At 30.3% G+C, this 24,492-nt stretch overlaps 1 protein-coding gene across 1 annotated transcript in view; it reads right to left on the bottom strand.

Moving 5' to 3' along the window:
- The window catches only part of LOC117175489 (calsenilin), a 149,479-nt gene that overhangs the window by 101,642 nt on the left and 23,345 nt on the right, over positions 1 to 24,492 (bottom strand). Inside the window, exon 5 of the mRNA XM_033365194.1 lies at positions 16,015 to 16,203. Coding sequence (XP_033221085.1) covers positions 16,015 to 16,203 — 189 coding nt within the window. The remainder of the gene's footprint in view (positions 1 to 16,014; positions 16,204 to 24,492) is intronic.

Genomic DNA, 24,492 nt, shown 5'->3' with positions numbered 1-24,492 from the left:
ACGTCAGTTCTAGGTAATTTAAAACTGAAGCCAACATTTCGGTTAAAATACTTAAAATAAACGGTTTGACTTATTGTCAGTTTAGCCCCCGTTTTTTCTTTAAAATATTTTCCGAATGATTTGTAAAGTTCTACAAGATTTAATGAAGGATTATCAAAATATTTTAGGTTGGTAGGATTTCGTTTGTAATGTGAACTGTGATGTGGAATTGATTCGCAATGCTCTTTAATCATTTTTTAAAAATTTTCTGTTAATTCAAGACAACTTTCGCGTACTCCACCTGCCAATTTTTTTAAAGACTGCTTATTTAAAATCTTTTTTTGAACATTTTCAACTCTTCTTTTGCCCAAACATAGAAAAGCACAAAAAAATTTCTTACAAATCGGAACATTTTCTTCGTCAGTACGAAATAAATATATCCAATGAATTGATCGTCCTAGTTTTTCACCTGCATTCGTTTGGATAGGATCCTTGCATTTTAACAATCCTCTGAGAAACACATTTTGTTCATTATAGTTCCTGAGATTCCAAAAATTTGTATGTACTTTCTTGTTGCACATTTGAAAATTTTTGGTAACATTTTTCTCCACAGCAGAATTCAATAGGTTTGAAAGATCTCTCTGGGATTAGAATATCTTTAGCAATACCGTCTTTTTTAGTTTTAGACTTTGTAATGTATTCTTTTCCGCAAAGAAATAACAAATAATGCTATTAACTTCGTCATTAAAATTTTTAAATAATTACTTTAGACTATCTAAATATTATATATAGTTCAGTAAAAGAATTATTTAAAAAATCAAGAATAAAAAAAGTCATAAAATATTAAATTTATGATTAAAATTTATTTAAAAATTGTATTGACGGTTTCCAATCGTATCTGATTTCTCGAACATTTTCTCTTATTTTTAATCCACGAATCTTCATTTCTAGTTCTTTTTCTACCTTGTTTCATTTTAATATCTTTTTCTTTTTAATTAATATTCTCAAAAATCTCAATAATCTCAAAAAAAAATGCCTTTCCAACTATTATAAGAAGCAATCACTTCGCTGATTCTATGCTTTATTTGTAGATTTTCATAGAAGATGACAAAAAAAGGTACTGTTGTGCATTTGTTTTGGTAAGATTGACTTGACCTTACGTCGTTCGCTGTAGCGCGTACGTAGCCGGCCAGGCACGTTTTTGGGCAGCGTCAAGATTACCGCTTGGATATTAAAACATTCATAATTTTTGAACTATTAATCCAATTGATCTAAAACTTTCCAGAAAACTCCTTTAAACCTTAATGAACAAGTTTCTCACTGAAAGCTTTCCGTAGCTTAAAATTCGTTCGCTAAACGAGGCGCTTGAATGTTAAAAAACGGTAAGGCTGTTTAGTAGACCGTGTGTGTAAAGTTTAAATCACAAAGAAAACATTGGAAATGAGCAAATTCAGTTCATGGAAAAACGATAAAAGTTGCAATAAAACGTTGAATAACCAAATTTTTTTAAGTGAATGCGTATTTTTTTAAACGGTGCAATGAAATTTCGTCTGTTTTAATACCAAATGCAAGTTACGAATTATAATAATATACATTAATGGGAATGATATAAAATTTCAGGGATAAACTCGATTGCGAAGCACGAGATACGTGATGAGAATGTGTTCGTTAAAGCCGAAGGAGCTTTAACAAAAGAGAAATCACAGTCATCAAATTACTGTTGTCGATACTTTCACCTTTAGTTATAAAAAGTCTGTGCAGAAAGATGCAGCGCGAAACGCGAAAACGAACAGTCGCGCGCCCTAGGCGCGCTCAAATTTACGAGCGCAGCGAGCTGCACGCGCAGCGCGCGATGAGAATGTGCCCGTGGAGCGTGCAGATTTTTTTTTATTAGGAATGAATTTAAAATTAATGGTTTTTAAAATGCAGTCATTTTAATCTAAGGTGTAAAATTATTTCATTGTTATGCAAGGGGAACAATTATTACATGTTGTAGATAATTTTATAAGAAGTAAAGCTGATGCATACTTCAAATGAAATATCACATTGATATGATAGTGAAAGTAGCGAAACAAAAAATACGCGAGAATCCAGAGGAAATATAAAAGCTTTTTTTAGTCTTATTTTTAGTATCGCACTATTTTCCTTTCTTTGGGAAATATTGCAGGACCAGAAAAACTTCGCAGGTTAATGGAAGGAAAATCATAAAACAAATAGAGCAGAGCTGCATAAAATGTCGTAAAAACAAACAGTTATTTAGTATCACTTCTTTAATATTTTTCTTGGACATCCTTTTTTACTCACAATTTTTTACAGTCGCCCTTTCTTAGCTATATGGTATAATATACGTGGCTATTTGAATGGAGTAACACTGTATATTTAGTGTTGTTTACGATACGATGAAGTCTGTTGCAGATCTTAAATTATTACTCTGATATGAAAATGCCAATGAAATTGAACCAGGGGCTGTAGATAGAGACTTGTATGCTTAAGAGCATCTTCTTCTTAACACGTATTACCCAAATCACACAACACAATTTAGGTCATGTTCAAAATTCCCAAAGGAGCCTTCCCGGTATTCTGTCGCTCTGCTCGTTCGGTCGTTTGACTACAACTTTTTAATTGAGAATTCTCAAGGATTCTTCAAGAGCATTGTCGAGTGAAGAAGCAAAGAAAAAATATTTAAAATATACCATCCACTATTGTAGAGAGAGCTGCAAAACTCAGTGAGGAAATGTTGAACTTATAGTTACTATTCAAGAATTTGGAAACTAACTCATTACAAGTATTACAAATATAAAAAATTTTGTTCGCTCAGGTCTAATGAATTTGTTTTGCAATTGAAAGAACATCATCAAACAATTTGAGTAATTGTTATGGTTACTTTATAGAACTTTAGGGGTACTGTAGGGGTACTTTATAGAAAAGTGCAAAAAGTGACTAATCTAAGTTCTAAATTGACTAAAAGTTAATAAATTTAAACACAAAAATAAAAAGTTAATAAAAATGGTTACTGTACACAAAAAGAGGCCAGTGATGTGGAGAGAAACATTTATCTGCTCAAAAATTTAGATTCAATTACACATTTATTTTATGGGCTAGCATTTACGAAATTAGATGAAATTCCATTGCTGAATTTGGGGATGAATACTAAGGTCACTACTTCTAGAATTAGTCTTTTAATAAATGTTCAGGCAAACTGGAATGTATAATTAATTTTATTGAAAGCTAAATAAGGATTATTCGATATTATTTCAAAGAAGTCGACAGATAAATTGAACATTTGTGTGCCCTGTAGAATAGAGAGAAACTCAAATTCTGTCAAGCAAAATTGAATTAAAATAACAATTATGAACGAAATTGTGGTTGTTTAAGAACTAAAACATAATTATTTTTCAGCACTTTCTTCTGCCTTAATAAAATGGTTATTTTTAGTTTTTTAAATTAAAACTTATCTCGTGAGATTCATTTTTGGCCAGAATCTTCATAGTAGTAGCCCCTTTTCAACTTTTTATGATGAAATATGAAAATTTTTTTCATGGAATTTGAAACTGGATTTTTCTATTTTTCAATTTTTTTGGGGTCTTCTGAATTCCTGAATAGAGGGTATTTTTCGAAATTTTTGTAAAACGAAAAGTGATGCTCAGTTTGGTTTTCAGTGATGAGTAATTGGATACTTGTAACATATTTTCCTATTTTTTCATAGGTCGGTAGGGAGGTCCCGAAAATAGGCTAGCTTTGGCGTCACTCTTTCCAGAAGGATAAAGTAAAGCCCTACTTTACATATTCTGTAAATCCTGGATGGTTTTCATTCTTTTCCCTATACACGTTACTAATCCCTGAAATTGAACAAAATCTCCAAAGTGTCGAATTTCAGAACTTTATTTTTGTTTAGACATGATTATCGTTGATAATTATATAATAAAATTACTTGTGCGCATGTTAAATAAAGTTTAAAAACAATTGAATACGTTTGATTGTATACAATTCATTTTTACATAATAGAATTTGATATTTTTTTCTATTCTATAATGATTGACATTATGAGTGACATTATTCTGTAACCTTAAAATGTAAAAATCAAATTTCTAAATAAAAATAAAGTATTTCAATAAATTTATATGATAAATAGGTTTAAAAAACAATGAAGGTATTAATTTGGTTGCAGCGGTATTCAATAGATACGAAAATCTGTACCAATATAATGAAATGAAAGAAAATATTCTTAGATCATTTTATTGCAGATAAAATGTACACATTCAGATTTTGTGTGATGCTTTATTATAGAAACTAGAAAATTATTAATTAAAATTTTAATACTGAAAGTATTTTCATCGTATATATTACAATTGTATAGATTAAATACATAATTATTTAGATTTTACTTTTTTAAAGTAGTTCGCCTACTGGAAATGCTATTCAAAGCTATGTTGATTATTTTTGTGTGGAATTTCGAATGAAATACAAAATTTGGCCAGCATAGTAATTAATAAATTAGATATTAAATTTTAATGCAGAATAAGATCAATAAAATCGTTTTTAAATTATGCTAAAATGTCAATTTAAATATTGATTTGACTAGATCCGAGTAAAAGTCATTTTTCACGCTCAGCAGTTGGCAGCATAGCCACATGTCAAGAAAGTAAACTCAACCTACAAATTTACAGACAACAACCTCATTATTTGAAATTTCACGCACTGCTCGATTCCAGCAGAACTGATTGTCAACTTTAGTCAATGCCACGCCGTTCTCATCATATTTTACCTCCGTATATTTTGCTAAAATTAAGCTCAAATACACTGAAGTAAGTACAGATGATCAGTAATTCAAATTTCAAATAATTTTTTCCGCCTCCAAAATAGATTTTCTAATAATATTTGCGGGCTCGATTCCCGCCTCGCAATCTGGAAGAGCCTAGGCGGTCCATGTGGTGTTTAACAAACTTGAGGGTTGAATTTTTCCAGTTTCATAGACTTCACAATAATATTTTAAAATATGATTCTATAAAATCAATATGCAAATATTTCTAATGGTTCAACTTAAACATAAATTTTTCCAGATTTAAATTAGGGTATCGGTTTTTTTTCGTAAACTGAATAAGAACATATTTTTGTAAAGCCACCGAGAAAATAAAAAAAAATATCAGGGGCGTTTGAGAAAAGACGTAGTCAGCTCAAGATGACACCTTCAGCAGCTTAGTAATATTATCTGCACTTGTTTGCTGGGCGTGAAATATTTGTTTTCAGGGTCGATTCTGGATTTTCGCGAGATAGAATGCAGTGGAATATACTTTTTGTGACGCCTGATACCGTTAGTGTTTATATTTATCTAAAAAAATAACAACCCTATTGGTATAGGGAAGAAAACCGATCGTGAAGGAATGCAATCAGCATATATCAGCATAATCTCGTCATATATCGGTCGTGGCTCCTGGTTCATTTTTTGCATTTCGTTCTGATTGTATTTTTCATTACGACGCGTAATCACGTCGCCACCGTGATGCTATATAATTTTACGGATGTGGTGCACGTATTATTTTCTATTTCCGAGGATTTGTGGATCTCATCTTCTTTTTCATCCTTTTGTAGGAATGCGAGAAACGTAATGCCGAGTCAGTGAAAGCACGTACGTGAAGTTTATTATGCTCTCTGTTTAATGGCTTGTGAGCAGATGGGCATTTTCGTGATAAAATTATGAAGTACGATTTCGGCTCATTAATGTGTTGTAATTCAAGAGATTATTAAAAAGGATACATATGTTAAAATGTTGTTTATAAGAGGTGTTTGATTGAAGAATTTGCTATATTGGGTAAAGCTATATACGGAGAGAAATGTTTGGAGATCAATTCACGGTACTGCTCCTTGATTTTATTACGCTTTGGCGCGAGAAATAGGATTTCGGAACCCTTGCTTATAAAGCATAGGTCTCAAGGTTTCAGGCATAAGGCCGCGCTCCCATGCTCTCAGGTCTCAAATTCTACGCTTTCAGATCATAGAGTCCGAGACTTAATGCAGGTAAAAATGTTAGCTCTAAAATCTCGCCATTATGTGAATTAATCTCTTGAAATTTCTCTCTGCATAAGATATTCGAAAAATTGCCAAGGGATTTCAGAGGGTTTAAAAATATTTTAAGGAAGTAAGCAATTTCAATGGATTTGACAGGACCCTGTAAGATCTAAAATAATTCACGTAATTTTAAAGGATTTTAAAGACACTGAATAAGGCATTTTAAGTTTTTTTTTCAGGATCTCATAGGATTTCATAGAACTTGAAAAATGTCAACAGATTTCAAGGAATATCATAAGATTTTATGTCATTTCACGATATTTCAAGAGATTTTAGAATATTATAATAAAAATGTCAAAGAATTTATTCACTAGAATTAAAATACTTCAAAGATTTGAAGAGATTTTCAAATATCTCATCATATTTTCAAAATTTTAAAACATTTAAAGAGAATTTAAAAGATTTTAGCTAATCTTAAAAGATTATAAAGGACCTATCAGGTTTTAGAATATTTTTAAAGATTCCAAGATTTTTTTCTGAGATTTAATGGGTTTAAGCAGATTTTTCAAGATTTCTGTTATTTTAGGTGATTTTAAAGGTCTTAAATAAGGAATTTTAATAAATTTCCCAGGATATTAAATGATTTCATAAAAATTGATAAATAATGCCAGGGATTTCAGGAAATATAAGATTTCATGAAACTTCAAGGGATCAAATTTCGACTACTATTTTAAGGAGTTTTAAAGAGCTTTCAAAATTTCAAGGGAATTCAAAGGTTGGGAAGTATTTTAAGGTATCTCAAAGGATTTTAAGGTATCTCAAAGGATTCTAAGGAAGTTTCGAAAGATTAAAAAAATGTCAAGGAACTTCAAGGAATATCATCAGACTTCATGTAACAGCACGTGATTTTATAATTTATAAAGGAATATTTAAACGTTTTAAAAAATTAAAAAGAATTTAAAGGAATATCATAAGATTTTATGTAACTTCACGGGATTTTAAGGGATTCAGTAAAATTTTGATGAAATTACAAAGAATTTAGTCACAAGAATTGAGAGAATTCAAAGGATTTCAAGAGATTTTCTGATCTCAAAGTATTTCCAACACCGAAAAACGTCGATCCTCAAAAGTACACCGATTCGGTGTTGTTTTGAGTTGTAAAAAAATGCTCCACCGGAGAATGAAAATACCGACATGTTCATGTTGAAGTTTCACATCTGAGGCATTTTAATTTGAAAAAATCTTATTTTAAAATTCGAGAGTTTATTCTAAAAGATTCCAAGAAATTTCAAAGGGCTTTGAAAATTGAGATGATGGATGCAACAACTCGACAAGCGTTCGAAATCGCGTGAAAGTATTGTCCAGCCGGGAAAATCTATCGATAAAAAAAGTGGTCGAAACGTAAAATAAAATATACATTCGTATTCAGCTTGACGCGGCCGTTTGTTGATAAAAATTCCTGAAATTCGTATAGTGTATTCTCAATATATAACCGATGAATATAAACAACGCACTTTGTTTAAAATGCGAATATGTTTGTTTTTATTTAATAGCAAATTGATTCCGGACGAAAACCACGTTTTGCCAACTTCGACCAGTGGGACGGTCATCGAAAAAATGTTAGTTGAGGTAACTTATCACTGCAGTGCTTCGCTTATCGGCCTTTGTTCCTAAGCAACTAGCCAGCAGTGGCACAGAGCACAAAACTGCTCTAGGGGCAGCGTGTTTTGACTTCAACTCGCTGCTATTTCTACCATTTTTAACCAATTCTCTTTGAATTTTCATAAAAACTTTCTCAAAGTCTAGTGAACAATTTTCTCGCGGCAAGTTATTTTAACTAATATTTTTTCAATGACTGCCCCACGAAGGAATAATAAGGAGACCCAACTGCCAGTGGGAAGCCATTTGAAACTGACAATAGAAATATTAGTATGCGAGTGAGAAAGTTTGTCAAATGGACGTAAGTTAGGAGTTGTGTTGTTTTGTTGATCAGCATATTCTCAAGGCTCTGAGAAGCTCTGAGAAATTCTCCGCAGGCACTCAGGCAGATATATTTAAAGGTCCAGGTAGCTCGTTTAAATGTTTTAAAGGCTTTAAAATGTCCTTTCCGAAATTGAAATAAAAATACGATCATAAATAAGAAGCAGAAAGGCTGAAATTAAAATAAAAATTCGATCATAAATAACAAGCAGACGAGCTATAACAATAGAGTAGCCGGCACTCAAGGGCCCTTTGTTAAGTTTTCGGATTAAAATTTAGAAATAGTTTTCTTTTTTTAATTTCATAGTTAACAGTAAGGACTTTAAAAAAGCGAACTGTATTCGCCTTCTTCGGCGTGTAACTTGCATCACAACCCCGCACTTGACACCTCATGGCTTAGAACCAAAAATGATTGCCACCTGCATCAAAACAAACGAACAGAAGCTCTCTAACTTACGTCAATTTAACAAACTTTCTCACTCGCACACTTTTTCATGTATAGGAAGAGAAAAACTGCGCACCTGCGCACGAAAATTTAAGATCTTCCTGTAATGTGCATACCACTTACAGTTATGTTTCTATTGCCAAGTGGGGAAACGGAGTTAGGTCTCCTTATTGTTCCTTCGTGGACTGTCCCACTGGTCGAAGTTGGCAAAAAGTGGTTTTCGTTCGGAATCAATTTGATAATAAATAAAAACAAACATATTCGCATTTTAAACAAAGTGCGTCGTTTATAGTTATGGCTTATATATTGAGAATACACTATACAAATTTCAAGCATTTTTATCAAAAAACGGTCAACCCTTTTTAAACAAGGATAATATTATAAATCCTAACCTTCTAAGAGTAAATGAAGATCCTCTTGTCGATGAGGTTGAGGATATCACAGATTTTGCTAGTAGTGGTTTCATAAATAGTTCCATAAAAAAAACGCAGTCTTATATTAAAATGGCTAGGAATCGATATTGAACTAGGGTTAAGAGCGTGGGCCAGTCTTGGAGATCGAGCCTGGTGATCGAGCCAGGCCCTGGCCAGATTTAGCGTTTTATTCTAGCTCAACCAGGCTGGATCACGAGGCATGGGCTTAGTTTTTCCAGACTTATGCCCGGTTAGGCCCCAGACAAAATTTCCACACGGGTCTTGATTTGAAAAAAGATTTTTGTAACAGGAAGTAAAAATATCTAAAACCTTTAGTAAACTATTTTGATATTCTAAATTGCTCTTAAAAATATAGACTTAAGTGTAAATTATATTTTATTAACGTCTCTAATGGCCGCAATCGTACTTTAAAATATTTAGGTTGATTTACGTCACAACTTTTTTTATACATATTAAAATTTCCAGGAGTGTACAGTTCCTTTGTTGCATGTTAATTTTCTTTTTTCCATGTTAATATTTTCCAATTATCTGCTTATTCGGGTGTCTTCGATAGTAAGTACGCAAATAGAATTCAATAGGACATTGTTGGAAATATTTGGAAAAATTACGTAACATATGCGAGGTGCAAACCACTTTGTTGCGACTTGTTACTTGAGGGAGCATAGGAATATAAATGGACATAAGATGTGTCACATAATTTATGGATAACCCCAAAGCGGGATTAAAGAATTTTTTTATTCGTGTCGTTACGTTTATTAAATCGAGAATTTGCCGAGCATCATAAATTGTGTATCATTCTCAGTCATAAAAGTATCATATTTTAACGAGTGCTCTATACAAAGTTTGCATCAGCGAACAAAACCAAAGAGATTCATGTCTTTTTCAACTAAAAAGGAATTAGATTTAGGATAAAATTTATAATACTGCATTTTTTATGTATTATATTTTAAATTATAAATAAAATCATTGGTGTAGGTAGCAATTACTGAATTTATCATCGCATAAGGTGTTACAATAGAGCCATGCTACTTGAGTGGGTAATCCGATATTCAATATCCGCAATGCGAATTAAATGCATGATCTGGAATTTCTAATACGATTTGAAGATAAGTGAGATAAAGTTCTTCTGGTGAATTTCTATATGGTCATTCGATGAATGACAATGAATCGATGGAAATCATTTGAAAAATGTAAATATTGTGTTGAGTTTCTTGGAAATGGTTCAAAATACACAAGGGCACGTATGTCTGACCCATTTGAGGTTTTGCTTTGTTTAAATAACGCAATTTTGATTGTACTATATGGTAGCGAGACATGGGCCTATCAAGAAAAAGATAAGAGTAAAATTAATGCAATTGACAAGAGATTCTTGCGCATAATATCCGGGAAAACTCTGATGGACAAAAAGTGAGTAATAAGACTGCATGAAAAAATGCATGGACGTAGAGGAAGCTAGAGAAGTATGCCAGGACAGAAAAGTATGGCCCACGTGGGGAACCTTACATAACGACTTTGTGAGGATTTTCACTTGGGGTGATTGCTAGAGAGATTGATCAGCAACATGGGTAGGAGTGCTGTTGCGGAACGAACGTGTTATTTAAATAAATAACACGAAAATTCTGGATCAATCTATAAATTTTATATCCCTTCCTTACATTACTCCCTTCCCCACCATGTGAATCACGCCTACCTCGAAAGGGGAATGGCTTAATGGTGTAATGATTGCATTTTATCTAGGGCACTAAAACCTTCCTCCCAGTTACACTAACTGCTAAAAAACATTAATATTACGTTATTTAAACAAAATATAAAGTCACATGGGCCAAGCAAATGTGACTATATACATTTTAAAACATTTCTAAAAAATTTAACAAAATATTTACATTTTCAACATTATAAGACTGCCAAATACAAACCATGTAATTGGTCACGTGGCAAACTGTTACATTACCTTATGTATAACCAAGGTTTAGGTAAAATATTCCTCAAAATGCCTTACTTCTGGTTTCTTTTCTATTCCCGAAATCCGCAGACTTTCTATATGTTTTGCATCACAGGCTGACAGAAACAAAAATTTATTTGAGAAGTGAACGGATTTTGAAAACGAATAACCAACCGGAAGTAAGGCATTAGGCAGGAACACTTTATATTTAAGTGATATATCAAATGATACCTATAAACTTTCTTTTAAAGAACTGATGAATTAATAATTTAATTTTTTTATGACACTATTAAGCAAGATATCTTCAAGGGTCATTGAAAGTTTAGCTTTCACAACGATGTTAAAGGTCATTTCGCCGGTTTAGTGGATTATAAATTATTTATTCATTTAATTATGCAATCCAGGGAACAAATTTTAGAGTAATAGTTATCGTAAACTTATGAATGGTCTCGCCTAAACAAGTAGATAAAGTTTGAAAGTCTGGGCGTTTATTTATTGCCCATTTTGAATGTTTCATTTTAGTTATATGCACAGGAGTGGTTCGGAATTACACTTGAGTATCTCTATAAATGCATAAAATGAAATAAAGAAACACGTGACATATTTTCAAAAATACAAATGCATACTCAACTAACAGAATTTTCTTCGGATGTAATATAATGACATTCAAAGAATTTCATCCGACATGTGTTTTACCACTATGATGCCAATTTTTGCGACAAAGTTACCAGTTCGAAAAACACCTTTTATAATTTTTTTAGTACCATTTTCGCAAAAATTAGATAAGTATCTGAGTTATCGCTCAAACCCCGTGATCGCTAATTCGTAGATTCATATAAGAAAATTAAGAAATAAAGTACAAAAATAGGTTTAAATAAAAATTTTAGTAACTTTAATATTAAGTTTTATTAAATACAGCAACAAAAAAATGTTTGCTACTCCCTGGGATGTTGTTCCATACTCAAACGTGATTTTTATTTATGAAACAATGATTAAAATGGGATATTTCTTCAATCATCTACTGGGCCTTGCGATTATTTGTTATTGACAACTTTGAAATCGACCCATTGATTACCAAAAAGAGTAACCAAATAGGAGACTTGTATTTATTATGGTTAGGATACACATGATTTGACAAAAGTTTATCGCAATACTCACAACATGGGTTAATTAAGGAAATATTAAAAATAAAAGCTTAGGAAGATCTACAAAAAAAAAACTTTCTTAATATAAAAATACGATTTTCTTATGTTTTTAATTGGAGAGTTATATAAAAAATATATAAGTTTTGAACATCCTCCAAAGACTGGGCGTCTCAATATATCAATTAAATTTGAGTTTAATGACTTTTGTTACATTTTACAAGATTTCTAAAGATAACATTTTTATTTATTTTTTATTTTTCATTATTACTCAACCTTTTGTAAGTTTTTTAAGCCAAGTCCATTTTACAATGTTAAACATGAAGGCGTATAAAGTTTAATCATTATTTTTTAACTTTAAAACATTTTAAAACGTTAATCAAATCAACACCCTAATAACATCAATAGGCACAATGGATATAATACCAATAAGTTTAGCTTTCCGTCCTCCCGGATTTTTCAAAATAAAAAGACTTAATTGGCCAATCAGGTTCGACAAGTCCCCATGGTGTGGCGCTCTGGCTAATCACAGGCATCATAGAGAGTATACAGAAGAAAAAAATAACGTGATAACTCAGTTTCAGGTCAGTCCTGAAGAAGTGAACTGCAATCTTCATGTAACGTCGGCAAAATTCGTATTTTTTTACACGAGTGAAGCCCGAAATATTTCTTGTCGCCATTAAAAAAATCATTTCAAATGTAAAAACATATAAAATTTTTTTTAACAGAACGTAGATTTTTGCGATTTTAAACGCAAATTTACAAGTTTTTACAAGAATTTTGAACGGTTTCAAAAGAATAAAAAAATTTCTGAAGATTTCTAGGAAAATTGAAAATGATTTTTTATTTTGGAAAATTAGTTTTAAGAGAATATTTTGAATTTCAAAACGTTTTAAAAGATTTTCAAAGTAGTTTAAAAAAACCTGGAAGATTTTAAGGGAATTTTTTATAATTTTGTAGTATTTCAAAAAATGTAGAAAACATTTAAATCACTTGAAAATATTAGAAATGTTAAAAATATTTTTTAAAAATTAATAAAATGTAAAACGCAAATTATTTCCAAATTTTTCAGAAAATAATCTTAAAGATTTAAAGGCAATTTAAAAAACATTTAGAACTACAACAAAAGTTTTAAGAAACATCAAATCGTTTTAAAAGGTTTTAAATAGGTCATAAGTTTTCAAAGTATTAAAAAACGAATCTAAAATTTGAAAAGATAAAATTTGGTTTAAATACGTGATGTACATTGTCAAAGTATTCGAAATAAATTCAAATGCTTTTTAGGAACAAATAGTTATTCCAATTTTGTATTTGGTAATAAAAATTATTTATTCCCTCAAAGCGAGAAAGAATAAGCGTGGGAAACGCACTATTGATGACGCTAGTTATTATAAGGGTGATTGCGAAAAAGTTAATTACTTAAAATCCTTATCATTTTCCACTATTCCTTTGAATAATAAGTTTGGCCTAAAATTATATCAGTAAAATGCTTATATCAAAGCTTAATTTAGTGAAGTTTCAAAATTTTAGACGATTTCGTTTAGAAATGATAAATAAAAATGTACGAAAAATGTCTTGTCATCCACCTGTCCCAAACTAAAAATTTAAAATGTAAAATTTCTAAAGAATATTACCACAATTTTGAATATTTTATATTCTCAATATCACTAATGATGAGTTAAAAGATATAAAAATCAAAAGTAGAGTTCAATATTTTAGAGTAGAGGATTTAAAAAATGATTTCAAGGTCTGTCCCATAATTTTTTTTATCAATGTTGATTCCAAGTAACAGTTGAATAATCATCAATATTTTTGGATTATATTTTTATGTTATTCTATGTATATTTGTTATGCCTATTGAAGCTTTATATTAATTTATCATACTACATATTATGAGAAAGGGTTTTGAAACGATGACATCAAAATCCAATAAATAATAAAAAAGTTATTTTTTCAATATTTTTATCTGGTCTGGATATATTTTAAAAAGATTTTATAAATTTTTTCCATCATTGTGGATAGTCGTATTCTCTGCCAGACGACCTTCAGCAAGGTGTAAAATTCATATCCATCACAATTACATTCCTTGATATTTTAGTTTTATGTTTTCACACTCTTATGGGTTTCCATTAATTTACAAAAACTAGTTTAGGCGGTACGGATTTTTTTTTGTTTTTAAAATCTCATTTTTTTAAATCATCAAATTTTTGACCCAAAAAAAGATACTGCTGAAAAAACAAAATTTTTTTAAATCAACCCTAGAATATGTTTATCATATGCACAATAAAATATTTGATTGATAGAGAAAATGTATCGGTTGTTAAAGTTTATTTAATTATATCATATAGTTGTTGGTTGATCCAAGTAGAACTTTTGGTTAATGCAAGGGAATATTTTGCTTGGGCCAAGAGAATATTTTAAATAATTAAAAAAAGTGTTTTTGCTGGTTTAAGAAACGACTTTTGTTTATTTAACCAGAACTTTTAGTTTATATAAATCTAACTATAAAGAACCTGGCACAATTTACATTGTGAATGGCATACCATGGAATTTTGCCATCTTGTGTGAATTATCTAGTAGTTTATTTAACTACTGAATGTCACAAGACGACACAATTCTACGACAAGCCATTTGTAACATAAATTGTGCAAGATCCTTTGTATACTTGATCAGAAAAATCGTTCTTTTGTTTGATCAAAATCTTAATCACGCAATCTTAGGAAAATCATAGTTTCAAGTAGGCCTGCGTATTTTTCACATGAACACTTAATCCGAATTTATTATGTTTCCAGATCACTTATTTTGATAAAGGTCACTGAGATGAAAATGCATGTGGATTGTCACCTGGAATTGGGAGTACGCGATCGCACCAAGTGCGCATGCGCCCATCGCTTTAAAGATGCTGTCAACAAAATGCTTTGGTTGAATCAACCAAATCTTTTGCTTGATTCTAGTAAAATGCTCTCTTGAAATATATGCAAGATCTAACAAAAAAATTTGTTAAATCAAAATTTGTTTGCATTGAAATGCGTTGATATAACCAAAATGATTTCTGAAATCAAGCAATTCCGGTCAACAAAACGACACTTTCGAATGAAGTCAAGTTTTTTTCTTGGTGCTATCATTCTTAAATATTTATTACGAAGAGTCTAGTCGTACAGAAAATATTTTGGTTTTTTCTACTTCGATTGTCAAATAGGAAAACATGCCCCCCCCCCCTAGTCTAATGCTCCCTAACCATCTCAGCGCTTCAAAAAAATTGTTTCTAGATTAACAGGCAATTTTAGAATAATCGAAGTAAAATTTACCAGAAAATAAGCTGTATATTTGTAGACAAATTAGTTTTGATTGCGGAATATACGCGGTAAAATGCTAATAGAAAAAGTCATTATTGAGCAGATTCTCAGTAAATCTGGTATAAAGGAAACACTGTCTGACAAGAGTGAAAGAAATTTGTTTGGATGGTTCGAGCATATTGAGAAAATGAAACGATAACAACTGACGAAACAAGTACATAGAAATGTAGCTGTGTTACCTAAATGTCTAGTGGTTTCAGCTAAATTTTATCAAATAGAAATAATCCAGAGAAATCAGCTAGATAATTTTTAGATGTCTAATTTAGTTAAAACAGGTTAGAAATTTAGGTGACAAAATTATATTTTCTTAGAAGACGAAATCCAGTCAAACCATTTTTTTCATTGTTTATGGTTAAAGTAAATGGTAATGTACCCAGAGGCAGATCGAGGAAAGAGAAACGGGAATGTTTGAATAAGATAAACAATATTGGTCAGTTTGTGTGATTTTGAATAAACTGTGATGTGCGATAGGTTTCTGAAGCTCTCCACCTGAAGTGTTTGCTATAGAGAGCAACAAGTGAATTCTAGATTAATTTAAAATCTAGCTTCCGTTCTGCACATTCACTACTTACCCTTACCCTATAAATTCCATGTCTATTTACTAATTTGAGATGGAAATGCTAAAATAGTTTCGATTGTATAGGTGGGCAATCTTGTTGACACCCGAAGTGGTGTCATGTTAACATCCTTTATACTGAGTATACGTGGTGGAGATTCGATGAACACTCACCTCCTTGAGGGAAAAACTTGGAGTAGATGCACTTGAAGGTTTCTTCTCGAACGACTCCCGTGGGACATTCGGCTTTGAAGCCTCGGTATATCCTCTTCAGCTCAGCTTCTGTAAATCGAGTTGCCCTGCAAAGACTCGCCAATGAGTCCGGCCTGTACCTGGGTATTTGCTCCTCCTCATATTCAGAATCTATGAAAGGGAATTGATTTCAGATATTATATTCAAGAAAATTGATCAATAATTAATAAGTTTCAAGCAAAGAAATTTTATTAGAATTAGATAATAAATGGAAAAAGTATATAGAAAATTTTTCGTGGAAAAAAGTGTTACGATCTTCTAGTTAGCTATATGAAACTAGATGAAGATAAAGAAAATAAAATTAGCTGTAGGAAATTATATCGATTTCGTAAAAGTGGAAAATGTGCTTTTAAGTGAAATTGATATGTGTTTTATTAAATAATTACATATAATAAACATTTAGATGGCGATTGTAGTTTTGCAGTTTCTCTAGTTTTGTGCAATATTTAGAGTGATAATTGAGCATATCCGAAGAAAAAAAATTCGTTACATTTCAGAACTGAAAATAAAGAATATTTAATGTTTAAAGTAAATATAATTTCAATCAATTGAAAATACGAAACTTTCAAAATGGAACAATATCAAGTTATCACTGTCAAGATTTCGAATGATCAATTATTAATTGAATACTAGAACCCGTGTAGAAATAGCCCAGTCGGACCTGGCCAGAAGAAGGTTTCTGGCCAGAATCTGACCGGGTCAAACCGGGATACTATTTTGTTAATTACCCGGCCGGGATCTGACCGAGTTCCCCACCGGGACCCGGTCGGGCCAAACCGGGCCGCAACTGATTTATCCCGATTTAATATTTCTTAATTGCCCGGTCAAGATCTGGCCGGGTTGCAACTGGAACTCGGTCGGTATAAATCACGCCACACTTGATTTAGCCCCGTTTACTATATCTTAATTGCGTAGTCTGTATCCGACTAGATTCCGGTCAGGATCTAGTCGGGACAAATTGGCCAAAAATAATTTAACCCGGTCTACTGTTTGTAATTTACTTGTCGGCATCCCACCAGATTCCAGTTGGGAAAAAGCAGGCTTAAATCTGGTTTAGCCCGGTCAAATATTTATTTAATCAGCTGACTGGTATCCGACTAGATTCCCATCAGGATCTGCTAGGTTTCGGAAATGTTGAAGAAATTGTCCTACTGAATAAAACGACTTTTCCGAAAAAAAATAGTTTTAACTGTAATCTCCGAAAACAGAAATGTATTAACTATACTCTGCTTCATTAGAGAGAGGGGGGGGGGGGGCTAAAGGTTTCAGCGTAAAAAAAGAAACACTCTTTTTGCGATTTTTTTTTAAGAGTATGGATTGAGCAAATGTATTTAAACTTTTTCTACATTAATAAGTATACTTTTGGAAATATTCCGTAATTTTTTCATTTGAAAATATTTAAAAACAAGCCGGTGACAGAGATTGTCCGAGAATGTCTTGGAAAAAAACAATTCGCGGTGTTCACTGTATCTCGGTCGGAAATGATCGGAAATCAAAAACCATTTATATTTAGTCAAAGTATCATCAAATCCTCCCCCCAACGTTCTCTGATTATTTTTTTTGCATGTAAAAATTTTTGGTGGTCATCTAAAGTGTAATCTGCTATTTTCAACGAAAAATTTCACCATTTTCGGGGTGGAAAACACCCTTAATGTAAAAAATGTACTATATATTAGGGTATGGAAATAAAACATCCTATTAAAGTAGAATAGAATTATTACATTTAGTTTTCGTAGATTTGAGTTAAGACTGTTTTCACCGCACAGTCGAAAAATTATTCTGATTAAAAGCAGTATGCCATTAATTTTAAGAATATGTTGAATGATCAATTTTGCTCATTTAAATTAAAATTTTTCCAATACGTCAAAAAAAAACTTTCGGTCCTTAAAGACCAACTTTCAAATACTTGCGCGAAAAAATGTGTGACGTGTGGACCAGTACACCGCGCCACATGAATGGACAGACAGTAATCAATACTAGCAGACGATAAAAATGGTGCATAATAGAAGTATCATAACCTTAAAATCATCTAAAGAATAGAATGGACCAGGAGCAAAAGAACTTAGTCCGCGATAAAAATCGTTTGTGAGCGAAATTGGATGTATTTAAAAAATTAACAATGTTGCATGCACCTTTCAAGAGTTTTAACTCTAGCAATTTTATGTATAATAACAAAATTCCTTGCGAATTCGAAATCTTTTGGTAAGCAACTATTATTATTAAGACAGTTAATGTCAAAATTAGTTCTCTGAAAAAAAAATTTTTATTATTTCGATAATTTAAATAAGTGTTACCAGTCATTTTGTATGCAAAAACAAACATTATATCGTAAATAAATTTAGTATTACTATCGGTTTCACTAATTTGAAAAAAATGTTTAGATTTTAATAAATCAAGGATTATTTTTTGGCGGAAAATTTTCTTATCGAGCTCTCATGTTTTCAATTTAGAGAATAAGAGAATAATCTTGAAATGCAATTACTTGGTAATTGGCAAGAAGCGATAGTAAGAAAAAATGTTAATGCAAAAAAATTTGTTAAAATAAATTTTTCTGCAAGATTTTTATCTATATACTTTCATCGTTTTTTATTTAAACATAATAATTAGCATTTTAAGCAACATTCATAGTTGCATAATTTAAATTTAACTATTAAAGTTTAAAGAATTTATTTTGGATATGATTTTTTAATTTGCAATTTGAGCATTTCCAGTTAAAAATTGTCAAGTTTAAACCTAAAGGCGAAAAAGTGAATAATTTTTTAGTGTGAAAGTTTCAAATTGAGTATTTAAAAATTTTAAGTTGTGATAATGTAGACACTTTAAAGATAAAAACATTGCAGAAGTTGTGTACTCGTTTCGAAGGTACAATTAGACCTAATAATAAGGCCTGAAAGTTTAAATGTTTTAATTATCTCTCTAATTAATATTTTTATAAAATCTGTTGACATAAGAGAAGAAGCTTAGTAGCCTCTTTCTTCATTTCTATTGACTTAAGCTCCTTTTCATTTCAATTTAAGTATGCAAAAGAAAACAATTTCTTATTTCCCGCGAGACTTTCTTCTTATCTAAAGATAGTTGTATTTTGAATTGGGTCCTGGGGAGCCTAGGAGAAGAAAATTTGAATTCAGAGCATGCACTTTTACGAGCAAAAAGATGCGGCGAAAGATCTAGAAACCACGGACACGTTCAAAGGGATTTCATTTTTTCCGATCACATACTTTTTAAGATGTGATTCGATCAATTTGAAATTCGTATAATGGAAAGAAAAATAGTACCTAGACAGAAGTGGTTAAATCAGGAAAGATGGAAAGAGACTGAGGCCGGAGGAATTGATAAGAATATTGAGAAAGGAAGAAAGGAAAAGAGCGATCTTGTGAAACTGTATTTTACTTGAGAGTTGTAAAAAGGTCTCAATCTTCCTCACCGCAGATAAGAAAGTTGTTTCTCACGCCAACAAAAAAAGTCAGAAAATAAACGACTTTTCTGAGTGTAAAGAATAGTATAAAAAAGGCACGTATTCGGCAAATGTGGATATAAAACGAACTAGATTCTCTCTGAATAAAAATAAGTTACGAAATTTTAACTTCTATATCAATCTCTATATCTCTATACCTTCCTATTTAATTTGAATAAAATTTGAAAAGATTGTAGGAAAATAAAATAAGACTTTAGCTATAATTTTTATTGATTCGAGACACAATGTAATATCGCCTTCCTATCATATCATTAGGGGCCGTGTATAAATTGCGTAAAGTTTTTTTCTCTAACTTTCAATTATGTATCCCCGTTTGTTAGGGTCCGTTACTTTTGAGGAGTCGTCAAAAATTACACAAGCTGATTTGAATGGGTAATTTTTAACCAAGAAGATGAATTTTTATTTCAAAAAGACAAATTCTGAACAATAAATTACTAGTTGATATTTGAACCATGAAAATTATTCATTTAAAATTAAATTCAGTGAAATTGAAAGAAAAAATATGAATTTTTAAAAAAATAGTTTAAAAAAACCTGAGAATTAAGTAGAATTTTACGAACCGACTCAAGTTTCGAATGGGTTAATATTTTTGAAACCCACTTAGTAAATTGGATTGATTCGAGTTTTATTGAATTGACGAATAGGGCAAATAATAAAGAAATCGGTTGTCGGGATTGACATATTGATGAAAGCACAAATTGAAAAACACTCCATAAAAGCTGATAAAATATACTGGCAATCAATTTCAATGCATTTAAAAAGAGGCAGAAAAATATATAGAATAAATAAAAAATTATTTTCTAAAAATAGTTCTTTGGCATTGAATATTTGTTTTCACCTCCTGATAACATACCTTAATTTTTGTTCAATCTCAATAATCAATGGCTCATTTTGTTTTTTGAAAAATTTCCTGCAATTCTACTTGTTGCAGTCTTTTAAAAATAATTTGTTCATTCAAGACTGAATGAAGCTTATGAGGTTGGTGAATAAAAAATGTGGTTTACATACTATACTTTTGAGAAAATTGAAAAATAAATAAATAAATAAGATTTTTTTACATCATAAAGACCTTGAGTTTTCGAATATTTCTGTCCTAATTATCAGCTTAGTCGGTGTCGCAAAATGTCTTTCATGACTCACGTCCAGATGTCGGTTCTCAGCCGAGTCGAATTATTTTTCACATCAATAATTTTCAGGCGTAGAATTAAATTTTCAACAAAGAAGAATAATTTTCTACCAAAAAGGACAAATATAATAAATTAATTAAATTTTGAATCAAATAGTTGAATTTTCTAAACTAAGTAACATACATTTTTAAATAAAAATAGCATAGTTAAATATTAAAAAAAAAAATTAATTGTTAATTAATTTTTAATAAAAAGCTAAGTCACTAAAAAACGGCTTAATTTTCAAATGAAAAACATAAAATTGCAACAAAAAAGTTAATTTTCAAAAAACAGTTGATTTTCCAGCCAAGAAAGGTATTTCAGTCAATAAAGAAAAAACTAAACGTAAAATATTGATTTTCCATCGAAAAAAAAGAATTAATTAATTGATATTAAATAAAACTAAATAATTAAATTTTCAAACAAGAAGATAAATTTTCTTACAAATAGAACGGATTTTAAAAAAATTATATAAGTTTTGAGCTGAATGGGTGAATTAATAAACTAAAAAGATCGATTAAAACAAAAATTTGTTCATTTATTGAAAATTAAATATTCATTTTCAATAAAAGAACAAATTTTCTACAAAAGGGGTCAATTTTCTAGTAATTAGTTTCATTATCTACCAAATTGTTAATTCTTTATGATAAAAAGACGTATTTTCTACAAAACACTTGAATTTTTAAACTAAAAAATTTCAATTTCAATAGTTGAATGCTTTACTTACAAAGATTTTTTGGTAAACAAAATCAATTTTATCCAAAACATGGAATTTTTAAGCCAAATAGATAAAATTTTTACAAAACAGTTGGATCATCAAATCAAACCTGATTCATTTTCAATCAAAAATTTGTGTTTTTAGCTAAACAGGAAAAAATTTCTAACAAAAAAGTTGAATTTTCGAATTAAAAGTCCGAAAGCGATCAAACTAAATAAAGAAAACAGAAATAATACAGAATAATAATAATAAAATTCATCCAAAAATTTCAATTTTTAAGCTAAAAAGACGGGCTTTCTACCAAACAGTTAAAATTTCAACTGAATAATTAATTTTTCAACCAAGAAGATTAATTTTCTACCAAAATGGACATTTTAAAAATAAATTACATACATTTTAAACAAAAAAGTTTAAGTTTTAAAATAAAAAGATAACTCTTCAATTGTGAACGACAATTTTTAGCAAAAAAATGTATTTTTAATTAAAATGATTAATCTTATTCAAATATAAAGAGGAATTTTTAATAAATTGGTACAACTTTCACAGAAACAGATGAATCTTATACCAAATTGTTGAATTATATGTAAAATTGTTGTATTCGACAGTCAAAAACACGATTTTTCTACGAAACAGTTGAACTTTTAAGCCAAAAATGTGAATTTTCAACAAAAAAAAGTTGATTTTAAACTGAAACTGATTATTTTAAATCAGATAGTTGCGTTTTTTACCATATATATAATTTTTTTAATTTAACCTACATAATGTGTGTCATTTTAGCCCCTGAAAAAATTGGAAAATCGTATATTGCTAAAAATAAACACTTGTTGTTATTAGCTTCTTTCATTTTCTAAAACTAATTTCATTAAGGTTCAACATTGATTTAATTAGCAGATTTTATATTTTATATGTTTTTATATATTTTATATGTACACTGCCGTGCAAAAGTTTAAGACCACCTCTTTTTTATGACTGAATAAATTCTCTTAATTTTAATTATACCAGAGTTAAACAAATCTATCCTTAAAAGGTTGATTTTTTTCGAAATTATGTATAAAATAAGCCCAGGATGAATCCCATTTGTCTAGTTTTAAGTAGATATTGCAATGTTCTTGGGCTCATTTGAAGCTATTTTTTTATTTTATCACAAGTTTTAAGACATTTCTTTTCGGATTGCAGGAACTTGAAGTTGTAACAAAAAAGTTGGAAAAATTTAAAAACATCTTATCTGTAGGCAAATCAAAATAAAAGTTAAATAAATATATATTTTGAGAAAACTACATAGGAACTTCATGATTATATGTTTTATATATTTAAAAAAAATATTTTTGTTACCAAAAATAATATTGAAATTTTTACAATTTATCCTCATAAGCTGTTGCGATACGATGAAAAAAGCTTCAAAATGAGCCCAAGAACATTGAAAAATGTTGACTATTTCGGAAGTTATTGACAAACTAAGAAAGCACTGAAATTTACACTACTTTTGCAATACCTACTTAAAAACTAGACAAATAGGTTTCACTCTGGGCTTATTTCATAGAGAATTTTGAAAACAATCAAACTTTTATAGAAAATTTTTTTTTGCTCTTATATAATTAAAATTAAGAGAATTTATTCTGTTATAAAAAAGATGTGGCCTAAAACTTTTGCACGGCTGTGTATGTATAGAAGATTATTTGATCCCGCCCAAAAAAAAGACTACGCAATTTATACATCGCCACTTAGTCGTATTTGCTTAATATTTTCAAACCTTTCTGCGATCTAGGGGCTGATTTGAATACAGCTCATTCATATTAATATCACCGCCTACACGGTCCAGTCCGGTTGACGAAATTCAGCTCTGATTAATAGTATCAAGTGAAGATGTCGTGATCCGATAAATTGACTTGGCTGAGGGAACGTTTTTAAGTAGACTGATTTGGGTATATTTTGATTAAGTCACGCTTACTTGCGTATTCATGACAGAGTGATAAGTCTTCTAAAAGAATTTTCCGCTGACGTCAATTAGGGTAAACGTCCCCATTCGTGTGTCCCATGCAATACTTTCGACAATTCGTCGTGATCATTAATGGACAATAGGCATTAGGGTGGTACAAAAATGCATTGAATCATTCATAACTGAAAAGCCAAAGTATAGTTGAAAATGCAAAAAAACGCAAGTTTCTGACAATAATAAAAAAGAAGACAGCCATAAGAAATAATAAATTGCTTACGCAATTATGTTTGTTCAATTTCATCAATTATTAACTCACTTTAAGTGAAAAGTTCACAAAAAGTTAAAAATTTGAGAAAAAATTGCAAATTTCTAGGATTACTCAAAGAGAATATTCTTAAAAATATTATTATATTGTTTAAACAATTATTGTAGTTAACCTGCATCAGTTCTCACCTCACTAGGTAAAAAGGGGACAAAAAATTCTTAAAAAGCCTCAATTTTATCGCATTATTCAAAGGAAACATTTATAATATAATTGAAATGATTATAAACGGGTTAAAAAATTATTGTTGTTAACTTTCATTAATAATTTCCTTGTTTCAACTAAAAAGTTGAAAGCAATTAACAAAATACAGAAAAGCCCGCGACTTTCAAACGCTATTTTGAGAGGAAGTTGCTATAATAATTAATAAATTCTTTAACCAATTTATTTAAATATCTAATTTTCAGTACAAAGTAATTTTTCATGTATAAGAAAGAATTTGTATTGAAAGAAACAGCAAACAAATAATAATTAGCCTAAGAAAAACTTGCAAAACCCAATTTGTAACTTTTGGGGTTTTTTGGGATACTATAAAAGAGATTCATGAGGATGGAATTCAAAAAGTAATTTTTCATTCGTTTTTATAATTAATTGTAAAGACAAATGTTTAGTGACAACTTTATAACCTAATATTGACAAGTCTGAACAAAACTTACAAAAACATATTTTTTTAAGCACTTTTCTCCATGTTTCATCCACAGTCACAAATCGACGAAAAAATTCCTCACGATTCCGACTTATGCGCGCCAAAAGAGCCTCAGAGGCGACCACTCTATTGCGTTT

This window comes from Belonocnema kinseyi, chromosome 6 (genome assembly GCF_010883055.1).
Source record: "Belonocnema kinseyi isolate 2016_QV_RU_SX_M_011 chromosome 6, B_treatae_v1, whole genome shotgun sequence".
Lineage (NCBI taxonomy): Eukaryota > Metazoa > Arthropoda > Insecta > Hymenoptera > Cynipidae > Belonocnema > Belonocnema kinseyi.
Note: the sequence above shows the minus strand (reverse complement) of the source record. Positions and strands in the feature narration are given on the sequence as shown.